At 47.8% G+C, this 16427-nt stretch overlaps 1 protein-coding gene across 1 annotated transcript in view; it reads right to left on the bottom strand.

Annotated features, from left to right (window-relative positions):
- LOC104517389 (IQ and AAA domain-containing protein 1-like) overlaps nt 1-16427 on the bottom strand; it is a gene marked incomplete at both ends in the record, with an annotated part of 110517 nt that overhangs the window by 5122 nt on the left and 88968 nt on the right. The window contains 2 exon segments of the mRNA XM_010162031.1: nt 9399-9446; nt 13838-14076. Coding sequence (XP_010160333.1) covers nt 9399-9446; nt 13838-14076 — 287 coding nt within the window.

Here is a 16427-nt window from a genome sequence, read left to right as displayed (position 1 = left end):
AGCAGGGGATTGGGCTCCACTGGCTGCTTAATGGTGTCGGAGCATCATTTTCATTTTCCATTTGCCTGGATCTGGTGGAAAAAAGGAGAAAAGATATGTGGAATAACATCCGATATAACAGGGTGGGATGGAAGGACGAAACAAATACCTTGTTTGGCTGGAACGCCCCAAAAAAAGCTACTGGGGTCACGCAGGCATTTCTGCAGGTGAGCTGAGGCAGGGGAAGGTTTAGCATCCCCACGCTGAGGGTTTGCGCTCAGCTCAGCCCACGCTGTAGTCGCTGCTCTCCCATGGATGCCAGGGCAGAGGGGTGTAAGGTGGGGTGACCCCTCCCCCCACTTGCCAGGTACCCCGTGGCTGGTGGGTCCCACTACGGCATCCCTGGGAGGGGGGGCTGTGGTCGAGGGGAGGAGGAGGGAGGGTGTGATGGCAGAGGAGAAGGAGGAAAAGGAGGGTGGGAGGGCTTAGAGACTCCTTGTAGGGTCTGCCATGCAGGACCCCCTCCTGGGCTGGGAGACACCGGGGGTGTGATGTGCCACATGTAAACACCCACAGGCTGACCACCTAAAAAGGGACTTACGAGTGATTATAGGGTGAGGATCAAACACTGGGTACCTCAGCACTCAAACCCCAGTCCTTTTCCCCAAACTCATGAAAACTGAAGCTGATTCATCCCATTCCCTAGCTGGGTCTTGACCAAGAGCATCCCCGCCATCCAATGGGCTTTTCTTTGCCAGATCCTGCTGGAGGTAGAAACAGAGGGGCTGGATGATACCACGAGCTTCAACAAGCCCTTCGCTGGGTTTCATGTTGTCCCATACTGCTTTGCTCCTGAGCAAAATGAGCTTTTGACACCTGGCAAGTGTAACATATTTGTGGAAGGAAGGTATTTATGGATCAGAAGACGTGTTTCCCAAGTGCACCCTAACTAGAAAGTTATGGAGATAATTGCTTGCCCTCTGGGATGCAGAAGAACAAATTCAACTATCCCTCGTTGGCCGTATCCATTTCTGGGGGATTGATTTATTCCTTACCAGTGGACACATCTGAACTTCACTTGTCAGCGTTAATTAGTGGGGACTCGGCCCGATTCATTACGGCTACGACCTCTCCTCGGCGCAGCTGCACTTTAACAAGAGAGCCATCTGGTTTGCCGCCTCAGCTCTGCCTTCATTCCTGCCTCCCCTTCCCATCACTTGTGGGGTACAGGCTGGAAACACCTCCTCGGAAATTACAGGTTGCTGCCGCCGTGGGATGAGGCAGCCGGTTCTCAGGGCCAGGCCACGGCACCTGGACTATCCGTCACGCCAGCAGCACCCGGCTGTCAGCACCCCCTGCCCTCGGATGCAGAGGAATTTCCCCGCTAAGCATGGAGGGTGGCTTGGGTGGGCAATGCCAGGGGCTGGTGCTTCGGGCTGTCCCCCACGAGGAGCTTTGTGAGTGGGCGGAGGGGGATGAGTTTCCTGCCAGTGGGGTGGCACATCCCTGGTGGGTCAGGGACATCCCAGAACTGGGAGCTTTGTCTCAGCAACGGAGCAGGGCTGGCTTTGTGAGCCTAAAATGAAATACTGGCTCTGGGCAGGACCCTGCTTGAGGGGCTCGGTGATGGAGGCAGCTCCTGGGTGGGCTCGAGAAGATGATGCGAGGATGGGGCAGGTTTTGGGGTCCTGCATGCATGGCCCGCTCCAACCCACACCGACAGGTTGCTCCCCAGTGGGTGCTTTTAGGCTGAGGTGGGTGGTGGGATGGAGGGGGCACTACACCAGCACAGGCTTCCGTCAGGCTTTGAAGGGTCACCACCGAGACCCCAAATTCTGCGCTGGCCTGATGCATTTTAGCATTTCTCACTAGCCATTACCTCCCCCTCCTGAGAGGCCTGAGCAGTGTTTGGGATGGAGCCATCTCAGGGCACCCTGAGTCAGAGCAATTACAGGTGTAACTTTGTCACATTTTGGGCTGAGCTCGGGGCTTTGCTGGCCATAAGGGCTCATTTGCATGATTTCCACCTCCTCCTGCTAATTCTTGGGCTTATTCAGCACTCCAATTACTCCTAATGAGAGGACAGGATTGCACCCAATCCTGCTTGGCCCATCATGCTGACTCCAGTCTTGATGGCTGATGCCTGGATTTTCCCTTGCTCTCCAAATAGTCTTTGTTGGTGTTTTTCTTCTTGTTTCAGCCCATTGCCTTTCCCCTCCATCTTTGTTTTTTCTCCCTGGAGTTTGATCTTGAGTTATTTTTACTTAGAAAGCAAAGTTCCACTCTATTACGGAGCCCTTGGGTGGGCAGGCATGGTGGCTTCTCCTTGTATGACTCGGGATAGCAGGAGCTGGGACAAGAAACAATGTGCCTGGAATTGAAAACTTCTGGTCCTCTTCTTTAAGAGCTTATTACCCTGAAATGTGGATGGAAATGCTGCTGGAGTTGGCTGGAGCTGGCTGATTTGATCCCAGACCTGAACTGCTGTCATCTGGGAGAACTGGGAAAAGCCTCAACCAGTCCAAGATCAACCCTCTCCCACCAGACCGTGGCTGTGGCTCCAGGGCAGGGGATCATGGAGCGGGATGGAGACCCTCAGCATGGGGGAGGAGGTCCTGTACCCCCCGCCATCATGTCCATCCCTGCCCTACGTGGCAGCTCCACGCGTGGCCGTTCATCGCAGGGCCCTTCCTTCTTTTCATGCGTGGGCCAACCAGGCAGCAAGGACCTTGCAGAGATCCTCACACCCCCTTGTCCCACGCACTCAGGACCTGCATGATCACTACTACCCGCAAAATGATTTTTGCTCCCAAAGCGCGCTTTGGGAAGGAAACCTCTAGAAAGGGCTCTACCCAGCACCAGACCCAGCTGAGATGCTGCGACAGCCTGATGTGGACGTGGGGACATCACCACCTGCTAGAGAAAACGCGGCGGGGGAGGGGGAGAACCAGCTGAGGGCCCCTGGCTTCACGACCCGCTTGCCCCGTTGGCTTTGCTGTTGGCCCGTTGCGGCAGCTGTGAGGGCAGCAGGAGTTCTGAATTCCCCATTTGCCGGTGATCAGATAAAAGCCTCAGCCCCTGAGCTCCTCAGGGTTTGTTTGTTGGCTGGGGGCTCTGGGTGGGGTTTTTTTGGGTGGTGGTGGGCAAAGTAGCACTTGTGATCTTTTTTTCTTCCTGGTGACCACACACCAACTCTATCTGTGCAGAAGCTGTGCGTGTTCAAGGAATTGAAGGTGAGTTCCTTGTGTTTGCTTTTTTATGATGCTGCTGTCTGGGTCTACTCTGCAGATCCTCATCAGTCCAGGCCCTTGCTCTCTGTTTGCTCGCTTTGGGCTTTCGTGCTGCTGTTGCCTGTGCTGTTGAGATGTCCTTCACCCTTCCCCAGGGTTTGCGTTAATCCTTGCCTGGTGTTGCTGCTGGTTGCCTTTTCCCTCTTGGGGAAACTGAGGCAGGGTGGCAGTGTAAGGCAAGGGGAACTGGAGGAGGAGATTAGGAAGTGCCCTTTACCTTGCTGCTGGCTTGCAGCCGCTCTCCTGAGAAGTAAACAGCCTTATTTCAGCCTTTTCTTCCCCTTTGCTTCTGGGTTTGCTTTGTTGTCCTGTTAACAGTGAGTTTCTTGTCAGTTTGAGCGACTTGGAGCATGAATTCTTTTAAGGAGAGGGTGTCCCACCTACAGGAGACGATGCAGCGTTGGTGTTGTTTGAAGCTGTGCAGGGGAGGTTAGGGATATATTAATTTTCCCCACCAGTGCTGGGAAAGGGGACTCCAGCTGAGGGCTGTAACGCCGAAGGCCAGCCACGGCTGCGTTCGGTGCTTTTGCAGGATATGAGAACAGGCTGGTGCGTGTCTGCTCTGCAAAAGGAACGGCCCTTCTTTTGCCATGTCCTCCCAGGGTAGCAGCCATTCAGCATGGCGCTCGGGAATTAGCTGGAGCCGTGAAGGCACCATGGCTTCGGTCGCACCACCACGGTGATTTATTGACGGCCTCCGAAAAGCGTCGGTCGGGGACGTGCCAGGGGTCCGGTTGGAGAATCCCCCTGTCCTTGGAGACACTGTGTAAAGCTGGAGCCCTAAATGATTTGGGGATTTTATGCAGCTTGTTATCTTAGGTGTGGGTGGTTTGGGGTTTTTTTTTTTTTTTAAATCCCAGCAAGAAATAATCTTCTTTTTCTGGTTGGAATAGAAACGACTTGATGCCACGAGGCAAAAAATAAAAGGAAGCTGTACCCAGTGCTGTGGTGATTTGCAAGGCTAGTGAGAGACTACATAAGGCGTTTTCAAACAGACTCCGATATTTTCAGTGCTTAAAGAGGGCCCGACTACGTGACACCTTTTTTGAAGCCCTGATTTACAATGGACCCAGGCTGAGTGCATTATAATTTGCTGCGCGAAGTTCCAAAGTCACAGTACTTTCAATAATGAGGAGAGAAACCCTAATATGATGAGACTTTTTTTTTGGTATTGTGTTTAATGAAAAGCTAAAAATGTGCTAATTTGTAAGTCCTCTTGTGGTAGTGGCATTGGAAGCTTTTGAAATGCATTACCGGCTTAGGAAGTATTAAGAAAAAATGACATTTTCCTACTAGCAGAAAAGTCAGTTATAATGTTTCCACACTTTAGAAAATTGCTGATGCAGGATGGGAGTTAATAGAACAGTCAGCTTCACTTTGTATTGCTGGATTTCGGGGGGGAGTTGCTGAGAAATGTCAGGTTGTTTGTTTTTAATTCTGATGGCAACTTAAACAAGAAGATCCAAACAGGCACCGTGTGGCTGGGGCTCATGCTGGAAGGAGGTGTATCCCCTCGGGTGGTTCCCACCTGGAGCCGGACCATTTGCCAGCCTGGAGTGACGCGGGCTGCCCAGGACGAGGGCGAATTATCACGAATAAAGATGTAGCAGCAATTTGCAGTTGTGCTGATCTCTCCCTGATGGCAGAGGAGCATGTGCCAAAGCGCCGAGTCCGGTGCAATCTGTTCCTTGCGAAAGAGCGCTGTTTAATTTATTAAAAAATATTTAAACTGAGAAACTGGAGAAAATAGCTGTCCTTACCCACTGTGCCCTCGATGGAGCTCTTTTTTTTCCCATCTCCTGGAGAAGAAAACAGCGGTAAACTTCTCCCAAGCTCTTGAGGAGTTCTGGGAGGTTAGTTGTGGTTGTCAGTGTTGGTTGTAAAAATCCTGTTGCTGGAGGAGTCAGCTTTCAGGAAGGCAGAGGTGCTCCCAATAACCCTCTCTCTCCATCGGTCCAGGCTAGTAAGGCAAAATAGCTCCTGCAAAATTGGCAGGGATCAGAGACAAGGGCTGGCAGCACTTTTAACAGGAGTTACAGTGTCTGATTAAAGGGCTTTGGCCGCAGCAGCATAACCTGAGCGCCTGACATAAGCCAGGGCCCTAATAATACCCGAGGCACATGGCGAAAGGATGACTTCATGGTGGCCGCTGCCTGTTGCCTAGCAGGGGCTGCTTCTCCTCTCCCCTCGCTGGGAGGGTGCTGCCCTCCCACCTGGCTGCATCCCCGGGAGGTAGATGCATCTCCTGCACAGGTGCCAACAGGGATGGTGCCTGGGGTTTGCAAAGGGACCGGGGGCTGTGGAGCAGCGTGTGGAGGTGATGCCTCATGGATTAAGACTCTTCGGGGAGGTGAAGGTGACGTGGGGAAATTTGTACAACAGGTTGGTGGGCAAGGGTGGGCTCCCAGGTGCTTCCCTTCCCTTGGATGGAGGGTAAGTGCTGGGGCTGTGCTCCTTGCCCACCACCCTGCAACTGCCTGCAGCCCATCTCCAGGTGCTGGCATGGAAACCTGGGCTCCTGCTCCAAGCATGGCCTCAAGGGCTATATTTAAAGCACATTAAAATCCCCAGGGCAGGGGTGTACTGAGATTTTATTGCCTCTGGGAGAGCGAAGTCACACTTTGCTCCCTCTTTCTCAGTCATTCCTCCCCAAGCGTTTCCGAGGGGGGTTCCTGCTTGGTGTGGTTAAAGCAGAAAGATGGGAAATGAGTACGAATGCTTTTAAAAAGTCATGTCATATGTAGTTCTCTTGGGTTTGGAGGAAGCAATTAAGCCAATTAATTTATTGGTAAATTATCTTATGATGAAGTACAAAATAACTGCAATGAAACGCTGACATTCACATTAATACCAAATTAGTTACTGTATTATGACTGTTCTTACAATGAATGCCCAGTAATTTAATAGTAATGGGACATTTAAATAATTTAGCCGATAATTCTCTAGATCACTTACATATATAAATGAGCATGACAGCTTCTTTTCTCAACTTTGCTGGTGCTGCTGGATTCCCTCCCACCGCTACACCAGGAGGCAAAGCAGCCTGGCACCCCTCTCTGACAGCCCCCAAAACTCACCTCCTGCTGGTAACAAGTAGGGGACAGGGTGTAGAAAAGGGGCTTTTCCTTGCTCATCAGATTTTGGGGTTGCTGTGGTTGGAAAGCAGCGGGCAACTGCCCTGTGGCTGGGCTTAGCAAAGCCAAAATCATCTTTTTTTTTTTTTCCTTTTATTTTTTTCTTGTGGTGGAAGATCTGTGGGTAGCAATGCTGTGCCCAGGCCTGGAAGATTAGCAGCGCGCCTTGTGAGAGCGGGGCAGCGTTTAGGCTCACAGCGTGTCGGGCGTTGGAGATCCAGCCGGGGCTGCTCACACGAACGGTTCAGCCACTGACACCAGAACTACTGTGTGGTGGCTCTGCTCGCTGCAACAGCTTCATTTGCAAGTAGCTGCACTTTCTGTAATAATTATTATTAAATAGCCTTAAAATTGATCCTTGTTCTTCTCTCCTCACCCCCTCAGAAGGATCCTCTAAAGGACAGCGAGGGCTTTGTAGGTGCACAGGGCAGAGTTTTTTTGCTTTATAGCTTCTTGTCACACCCCCACACCCATGGAGCTGTTTGTAGATACATCAGCTTTGGCTTCCAGAACCCCGTGGGGGATAAAAAAAAGAAATACGCTTTATGCTGACAGCAGCCAACACTGTAAGCTACACCGAAAGGAAAAATTGTCCCAGTGCTTTTTTTTCCCCCAAAACTGGCGTATACTGGAGGAAAAACTGCAGGTCTCCATGCTGCAAAGCAGGGATGGTGAGAGGTACGTGCATCCTTTCTGCATGGGGTCAGAGTTGTGCCCTGGAGATGGATGTTGCCAGTCAGCGTGTTCCTTGGCTGTTGAGATTGCACTGAACCTGCTGAAATATTAGTTAATGGGCTTGCTTACGTCCAACCTAAATGCGGCCTTTTCATCACATCACGTTCTGCTGTCAAACCTGTTGTGGAGAGGAGTATTCCACTGTCGGCAAGATTGAGGACGGAATTATCCAAATTAGTTTTCTTGCAGATGACAGCTGAGATGAGGTTTTTTAATGCAAACTCTGCCACCTCTTTGAGTCTGGCTCTCCTCACTGAGGATGAAGTTGAGGAGTACCTTTTTTAATTGGGATGTGAAGCCAGCAGCCCGCTGCAAGCAAGCGTCTGCAAAGAAAGAACAAAGACAGGAAAGCCAAAACTTGTAGCTGCTCCGTTGCAAGCAATGAAATCCAGGGGCTGGCAGCTTGTACTTGTGGGGTCCCTTGTGCGGGTCATGACGAGGCTCCAGCAGCCAGACCACTGGGATGGCTGGGGGAAGGATTTGCGTACCCCAGAAATGTCGTGAGGGGTTGCACAGAGGAGATCTGGCAAAGGTTTCCTCTCCCGTCATTCGGATCCCCTTGGCAGGGCTGGAGATGCAGCCTCAAGGCTGAAATCCAGGGGAGCCCTGTACTGGACAGCAGAATGGAGTCAGAGAGGACCACAAAACCCTTGGGGGACACCAGCCCGTGTCCCCCAAGGGCTGGGGTAGCTCTGTCCCATGTGCTGTGATAGCATGGCAGCCCATTCTTCCCTCAGGAAGAGGATTCCCTTTATTAACCAGAGCCATCCAGTTCCCTCTGCTGTGCTCAGTGACAGGATTACTTGAACCGTTTGCCATGCAGCGAGTTACCTGTAGGAATCTTTCCGGGTGTTTGTTCAGACTTTGCTGTTTCAAGGAACATCTTTTTTTCCAATGGATTTATTCCTAGGAGCAGGAGAGGGTCAGTGTCACCGCCTTCCCAGCAAGCTTTGTCAGAGCAGCCTCTCAGGCAGGTTTTTGGGTGGGCTTTGGTCTTTCTGCCGAGTTTCTATCCTAAAACATGTGTAGCGACCACCTGGGTCAGAGCACTTTCTCTACAAGACACTTGTATTTTTGATGGAATAACTCTGTTCCAATCGCGCAAACCGGGGGAGTGAGGCGTTGGGCTAGTGCAGAGGTGCGGACACGTTTAAAATGCAGAAGACCTCGCAGTAAGATCTTGCGGAGCAGCGATCAGTGCTGTGCTCAGTGAATTGTAACGGGCAGTGTGTGCCGTGCAGGGGTGATGGGCTGTTCTCAGCCTGCTCCTCTCCAAAGGCAGGCTGGTGCTGGAGGAAACCTGGGGCTCTACTCAGACGGAGCCTGCAGGGCTGGGCTGAGAAGAAGATGAAGCAGGTCCAGGTGGATTTGGTTTAACCCAGCATGAAACAACCTTTTAGAAAGCTCAACAGGCCTATTCCAGACTGCTGTTACAGCTGCTGTTCTGCTACATACAGGGTTTTTTTAAGCAGCAGATACATTGCTATTTGTGCAAACAAGGTCATCGGGCTTTGTTTTCTATGGCAAAATAGATTCTCGGGACATCCACCAAAGCAAACACCACCTGTCTGCTTTGCTTTTATTCTGCTTATTAATGTTGTCTGTTAACATCCACGTACAGGAGTTTGTCCGTGACCGAAAGGTGAAACAGTGCAGGTCCTCATGTGGCTATGTAAATATTCAGCTTGTGGTAGATTGCATTAAGTGTCTTCTAATCCATCCCAATTAAAAAGCAGTCTTTATAACTGTAATAGTTTTATTGAGAACTGTAACACATTAGACTTACAGATATATAAAGCAGTTAGTTTTATAAAGCATATAGGATATTAAAGTAATGAAAGACATTAATGTGACATCAATTTTTAAGGAGAGTTACTTGCTGAAATAAATGAGTATAGCCTAAAAGTTGATGGCATGTTACAGTCCTGAGTAATGAACCTCTCTGCCCCCTAAAACCTCTTAGAATAAATAATGCTTGAGCAAGTCGGTGGTCATTAACTCTTCATCCTCTGAGAGCTACATGTCACATTGATGTCTCAGCTGATCTATTTTTTTAACTTTTTAAAATTAATTCAGAAAAGAGTTCTCTTCCTTTGGATGACTTGAGGTGTCTTATTCTGATGTGTCTGCTTTCCCAACATCTCCCACTTCTCAGTGAAGCAGAGCTGTGACTGATATTTCCAGTTTAGTTTTTCCTTTTTCCTTTATTTCCTTCTTTTGTTTTTCCTTTTCCTGTTTTCTCACCATCTGCCAGTGCTGCCTGCAGCTTAATTCGTGCTTTACCCAGTGGTGTCTTGGCATACCAAGCCTGGAGAATCAAAAAAAGCATGTGTATGTTTCATTAAAATTTAAAAAGGAGGAAAAAAACCCCAACCCAACCACTTAAACTTTTTACTACTAAAATAGAGTATTCCTTAAAAAAATAATAAAGAAATCTTAAAATCCTGGCTGGCTTGTGGAGAAGCAGAAATGAAATCCTCAGATCTCTCGAGTACATTGTTATAACAAGAAGTATAGCAATTGCGTGCTTGAAGTGTGTCTCATTAACAGGAATACTTAGCTGGGCCATTTGTGTTGCTATAGTTATGGAAACATTAGAACTTCTATGATCAACCCAATTTCCGAGGTATATAGCTCTTGTCAAAACTCCCTCTGGTCTGAAACTTGGCAATAGGCAAAGTATATACTTCTCATGGCTCTGCAAATCAATCCAGACAGTTTTTATTTCAACGAGAGAGCTTAAGAAGGAAAACAAACCCCAAACATTAAAAACCTGTTTATTGCTTTCAGATGCCTGTTCACAGTCCTGTGACTTGTAAATGATTTTGGTATAGGCGCTCTGCAGACTCGCCAAGCTCCTGGACTGTAATGTCAACACGGCAGTCCTAGGCCATGTGAAAATAACGTAAAACGAAGGAGAGGGCAGTGATTTTTAAAGTCAGTAGCGTGTAGGAATTAGTCTTCCCCCATACGTATGTACAGGAACCTTTATCAACAAAGCTCTGCCTACACCAGGGTTTAAAACACCACCAGGTGTTGACACGATTGATAAAATGCCTTCCCTCTTGACCGTATTCGTCCAGGCGCTGCCCCAGGAATGAATGTCTTTCCTCTGACCACAGGCCGCTGTTTAACGCCACAACTGTGTCTCCTCTGCCCTTCACTTGAGTAGTCGTCAACCCTCCTACCATCCTGTGAAATCTGCCTTTTCCGTATGATTCATCCAAAATGTGGCGCCAGCTTGAGCCTGGTAAGGCTGCCCCTAGGGATTTGCCTTGTCCAGTTTTCCAGAATGTTATGGACAGGCGGCGGGAAGAGAAGTAGCTGGGAGAAGAGGCACTGGAAAGGTACAGGGAAGAAAAACCTTTGACGTTTTTCTCCTGGCCCCAGATGGTCCTTTTTGGGTGTCATGCTGCTTAGAAGCTTCCCCTGGGTCCCACAAAGGGGCTGATGACAGGCACCCTATTTGGATCTCTTGTCTTGCAGATTAAATACTGTCAGCAGGTAAATGGAGTCTGTCAGCTGTCAAACGTCCAGCTGGCTGCTGATCTCCGCTTGAATTGCCGAATTAGCTGAGCACCCCTCCTCCGAGGACCTTGGCGCCGCTGATTAAAACATCACGCGACCTCTGGCACATCCACATCTAGGTAGTGTCACGGGAGGCACCCCTGGGCCCTCAGCGCAGTCGCCTGGGCAACTGAATTTTTTTGTCCTAAAGATGGTCTGGGTCTAAGCTATTCCTGCATTAGGGAGGAGAGACGCAGCCGGGACAACGTGGGGCGGGGAGAGACCTGGAGATGGCTGTTCCTGGCCCTTCATGAGTGCGATAAGACAGACCAGGTGGTGGTTGTGACTTTTGGCTCGGGGAGGAGTTGACGTCCCCAGCAGTGGCGAGGAACCCAGCAATGGCTCTGGCCTTCTGTGTGGGGTTGGCCATGAGGCCAGAGACATTCTGCTTTCCCCCCAGGTTTGTTGTCCTGGCTGTGATGCTCTCCAGACCTGAAGAGGGAAATGGAATAGCGAACCCCTGCCAAAGGCTTGCTGGGAGCTTGAAAGCACCGTTTGGTGGGTGCAGCCTGTGGAGGTCCTCTTGGCGCTTGTTCTGCATTGCTGCATGTGGCAGGAGGAGCCGGGTGACCTGTGACGTCTCCTCTTCCCGTCCCATTTCTTTGTGCATATGTTTGAAAGCAGTAAATTACCTGCCTGTTTGCATGGGATGGCAGCTGCTTTTGACAGTTTAGTTAGTCAAACTCTATGTGGGAACTAGCAAGCCAGCTCCTCGGATGTGGTTAAAATAAAAGTTGATTTATCACTAACGCGCTAGCATCTGAACAGGGGATGTGAGTGACTGGCAGTAAGTGACTGCTCAGAGTTAAAAATCTTTGCTTGTCAGAGGAATGATGATCGCAGTTCTTTGTGGATTTTCTTAAATATTCTAAGTGTTTTTGTACCAATCAGTGCCAGGCAGAGCTAGTGTGCTAGTTGGACTGCCCTTTGCTCCTTGGGGACTACCGTTATTTCTGTGTAAGGATTTGGTTCAATCACACTGGTGCAATAATTCATAATTTCAAAAATGTGGATGTATAATTGGGGCAGAAATTTGAGTAAATTGAATGAAGAAATCACATTATTGCAAATTTTGCATTATTTATATTCATTTTGGAACACTGGCAGAATATGAATGTCCAAGAGGGAGATTCATGCTTCCAGTGAATAGAAATCTAAGATTCATCAACGTTAATCTTCACTTTGAATGCTGCGTTTTAACCACCTCCCTTCAGAAAGGACAAAGCAAAGCAACGGAAAAGGTCCAGCGATGGCAATGGTGAGGGGCTTCTGCACGAGAAGAGATGAAGATACTGGAGTTAATTAATGCACGAGGCCATTTTGACAATCCTCTTCCCCTGTGCCATATTACAGGTGCTGGGGCAAGGTTCCATGACATTTAAGGGAAACAAATTTAAAACAGATAAAAGGAAATAATTTCTTAAGGGCTGTAATTAATGCAAGGAAACGATTGCCATGGGACACTGAGGATGGTATCACTTTAGCAGTGTTCAAAATGAAGTGCTCCCTACCTACTTTGTGCTGTACAAAACAGGCACAGTTGTAGTAAGTGAGATAACATTTTCAGGCTAAACTTGTGCTGAACGCTAGCTCTCATGTTTCAGGCTACAAATGGATTACTACTCGGAGCTGGGAATGTTAGGGGTTTTTTTCTTTGCTGCAACACTGAACCGTTAGCCTTTCCCTGAGGAAAGATATTGGTTTAGATAGGCAGCATTTGTGATATTTGGCAAATTACTCATTTTTTCTTTTTATTCTCATGCTTCTTATGTTGAGTGAGCCAAATGGCTCTAAATGGCAATTGGAAAGTATTCAACAGGGCTGGGAGAAATATGCACTATCATTAGGTTAGCAGTGGAAGAAGACTTGGACAAAGTTGTTAGAAGCTGTGTCCTGTTTATTGTGTGAGATGTCATGGGGATTCAAAACCAGAGGGAACTTGGAGCAGAACAAAAAAGAAACCTTTCAGCCAGGAGAACTGGATGGTTTGTAAGCGGGTCTGGGTAGAAGTTGGATTACAAAACTGAAGAAGCTCTTTTGGGGTCTCTTGTCTTCAGGACAGAGGTCCTATCCCATTTGGAGCCCCTGGAGCTCCAGGGCTCCATTTGGAGCTGCCTGCAGCTCTCCTTGGTACATAGCAGGGCTGTCCCGTTCAGTGGCCAAGGTGTTTACCAGCGTTTAGTGGGCTTGAAGTGCCTCCACTGAGCAATGTGCTGTTCTTCTGGGTGTCAGTGCTGCTGAACGGTGGCGCTGCACACAATGAGCCAGTTCAAGCCTGCTTCAGCTGTCCTGAAGCTGCATTGAAGTCACTACGGTAAATGAACTGCAGACCTGTACTTAAGCATGATAGACTGGTCCCATCATTAGGAAAACCAAAAGCAATAATGTGTGAAAGCAGAATTAACCACTATATAAATATAATCCTAGTCTAGGGAAAGGAAGAGTAATTACTACTGAGCTGTAGGTAGGTAAAGTAGTTGTTTGCAGAGTGAGCTACATATATTTGAGGTCTATGATGCATCTCAAAGGCATTAGGTTGTCTTAAGCATTTTATGGCCCTGAGGATGGTGAGAGGGAATGGAGTCTGAGGCAGAACCTAAATTTTTAAGCCCTGAAATGAAGAAAATTCTTGTTTGAAATTGTTTTAATTAAGGATTTAAAACCTGACATCTGGAGCACCCTGCAGACCCTGCATGTCCAAGTTTTCTGCTGCCTTAAGAAAATACAGCCAGTCTTGCTGAACACATCAGCTCAGAAAGAAGGCAGAGCAGTGCGTTGTGCTAATGGCACGTCTAATTTATCTGTGTGTGTCAAGGCCACCCTGCTCAAGATGAGCTGGGTGCAGGCAGTAGGCTCCAGAAAGCAGAGGGCCAGGCATGCTGCCCGTGCAGAGCTGCAGCCTGTAATGAGGACCCTTCGCCTGGCACATCCAGCTTCCCGGCAGCCTGGGCTGCCAAGCATCCCAAAATGGGGGAGATGGGTGTTCGGTGCCGTTGAGCCATACATCATCACTCAAATAGTGATGTGCCAGCCCATCAGCAGAATTAGCAGGCCTCTAGATCAAATGTGCCTGGACAAGGACATGGCAGGGGATGATGAAAGACAGCCAGTTAACATAGCTTTTAATGTCACCTTAAATGTTTCTTCCTCCTCTTTGTACACGGGGTCCTGCCTGGCCAGAGAGGTCATGAACTCGGCAGTCCTCAGCGGCTTTCTGGGCATCTGCAGGAGGCGTAGCTCGCTCAGGACTGCTTGCACGGCCTGGACGATGTGTCCCTGGGTGAAACCATCAGACACCTTTGCTAGGCAGCTTATGTTCAGCGAGCTGGTGATTGCTCCGCCGTTCTGCAGGATGATGTGCCTCCATAACACTGTTCATCACGACCCAGAAAAAGAGAGAACACCAGTGATGGGCATTAAGGAAGGCAGGAGGAATATTTTTGTATTTTGAAACTGGAAAATAAGGGATATCAGACAGGAAAGCCATGATTCATTTTTTTCCTTGTTTTCTGTTTTTTTCATCTCCACGTTTGTAGCATAGAGGCCTTTAGGCACCTCTGTTCTTGAACTGTGGGTGATTACTTGTTGGCTACCAGTCAGTAATTTTTCAGAAAGTCATTAAGGGCACATAACGTGAGGTGGCTATGTGTGTAAAAATGGAAAGAACTACTTAAATGTGCCCGTGTGTACACGAAGAAAGAGAGCCTCTCCAGAATGTTCCCATTGGGTGTGTAGAGTTAAGTCCCTGTATTAACAACCTGTTTTTATTTCCATGACCCTGACTACAGGTTACTACTGCTGAACTGAGGGCTGTTACGGGGACTCAATGTTTGGTTTGGAAGGCCAAGGCTTCCAGCTATGCAGGCACATGTTGGAAAGGCCAGGTGTAAGTTCCCATCATTGGCATTTTGCTCATTAGTTAAATGGTGAACCTGTTTGTATCTTTAAGATGTGAAACTCTGTGACATGGTGTTCTTAATGTTTGTGAGATGCCTGAGATTTTGCTTCTAAAAACCCATATTTAATAGGAGTAATAAATGTTTGCTTTTATCCTCTGCAAAGTAATGGTCTGTGTCAGAGAAATCTAGTCAAACTTTCGAGGTGGTTTTCTTTCAAGCCTTATATGAAAGTATTGGGAAAAAATGAAATATTATGCGTAGAGATTAAAAAGGTTCTTGAATGAGAAGGGCATTTTGTGGTTTGAGTATTCTATGTATGAATGCTCCTATGGGTGGGAAGTTAACATTACTGGCTGTTGGGGCAGTAATGTCATGGAGAAAACCTGCCTGACTTGGACTGCAATGTCAATACTAGGGACTTGTGCCCACAACTATTGACAAGCTTGTACTACGTACACTCTGGCAAATTGTAATCTTCCAGCTGAATGACAACTATGCTCAATAATCACTGACTGAATTGCTAATTCATAAAAGAGGAAATGATGCATACAACAGCGAGCATGACTTCTGCGCAGCCATGTATTGTGTGCCAAAGCTTCTGTTGTAGGTAGGGTCATGTGTAATATAAGATACCGACTTGTCGGGTAATTAATAACAAGAAACCTGTAGAGGATCATGAATCTCCCAGTTCAATGATTTCCACTGTATGTCTGTTTCCATCCTGCATAGATTGGAATATTCTGGTTTGTAACAAAATGGAGGATTGTAGCAGACAGGTAGCTTGTGCACTGTGGCTATGAATGTCACAGCTTATGTTTATATGACATAGCTTATGTCATAGTTTGTCATGTATTTTCTGTCAAAACAAGTTTCTTCAGTTCTCAAATTGGGTGTCAGGCACTGAAAATTGTCAACACTGGAAGATGAGTGCTCTGTACTGTAAAGATCATATATCCATTGAACTTGAGGCAAGGTTGGAGCTAAAGAACCACCCCAGCACTGTCTTAAATGAGACAACATCAAAGTAGTAAAGCTACAAGTTGAATCCACTTTAAAGTGCTAAGAGTTAACGTTTTGGGGGCATTCTTAAGTTTGCAGTCAAAATGCCTTTGGCTGGCCCTTGTTTTGATGGCAGATGAGTGGTGAGAATCCTACAATGTGTCTGTTCAATCCCCAGAAGTGAACATGGTAAAATTCAGCTGCTATCACCTCCTTTCTCTAGGTCTTACTCATGTCCCTTATCTGTTAGCAATTTCTTAGAGCTGTAACATAACATGAAACACATGTTAACTTGCTTAGAGACTGTTTCCCATCTACACCATGAAAATTATTGCATGTGGGAGAGATTTACAACGTGCTAGGCAGTCAAAACCTGTCTTGAGCTTGCCCAAACGTGCATCATCTCAGTACCTTGGCTGCCTCTGTGAAAGGCAGTATAATCCAGACTTCACAATACAGTTGCACGACTTTTTTGTAATGAGGTGACTATGCAGAGTAATATTGTTGTCAAGGTACAATTGTGGAATGAGGTCCCTGAACTGAGTATGGTGTCCTTTGCTACTGTACTCATCTGGGATGTGATCCATCGGAGGTTATAGTGGCATGAAGCGAGTCTTTCCTTGATGTGGTGACCAAGAGGGATACTCAGGCTAGGAGCTGCTGGTAGAAGAAACGCACCCTTGGGAGTCTTAACTTGAAGTGTTTGGTGCAATTCTGAATAGCCCACACACTTTTTTTCTGTATTATCTTTAGCTTGAACTTAAACAGCCCTTCTACTTATGAGTCACCACATCCAAACTCCTTATTACCCAGAAAAATGTATT

Source organism: Eurypyga helias, unplaced genomic scaffold (assembly GCF_000690775.1).
Source record: "Eurypyga helias isolate BGI_N326 unplaced genomic scaffold, ASM69077v1 scaffold18622, whole genome shotgun sequence".
Lineage (NCBI taxonomy): Eukaryota > Metazoa > Chordata > Aves > Eurypygiformes > Eurypygidae > Eurypyga > Eurypyga helias.
Note: the sequence above shows the minus strand (reverse complement) of the source record. Positions and strands in the feature narration are given on the sequence as shown.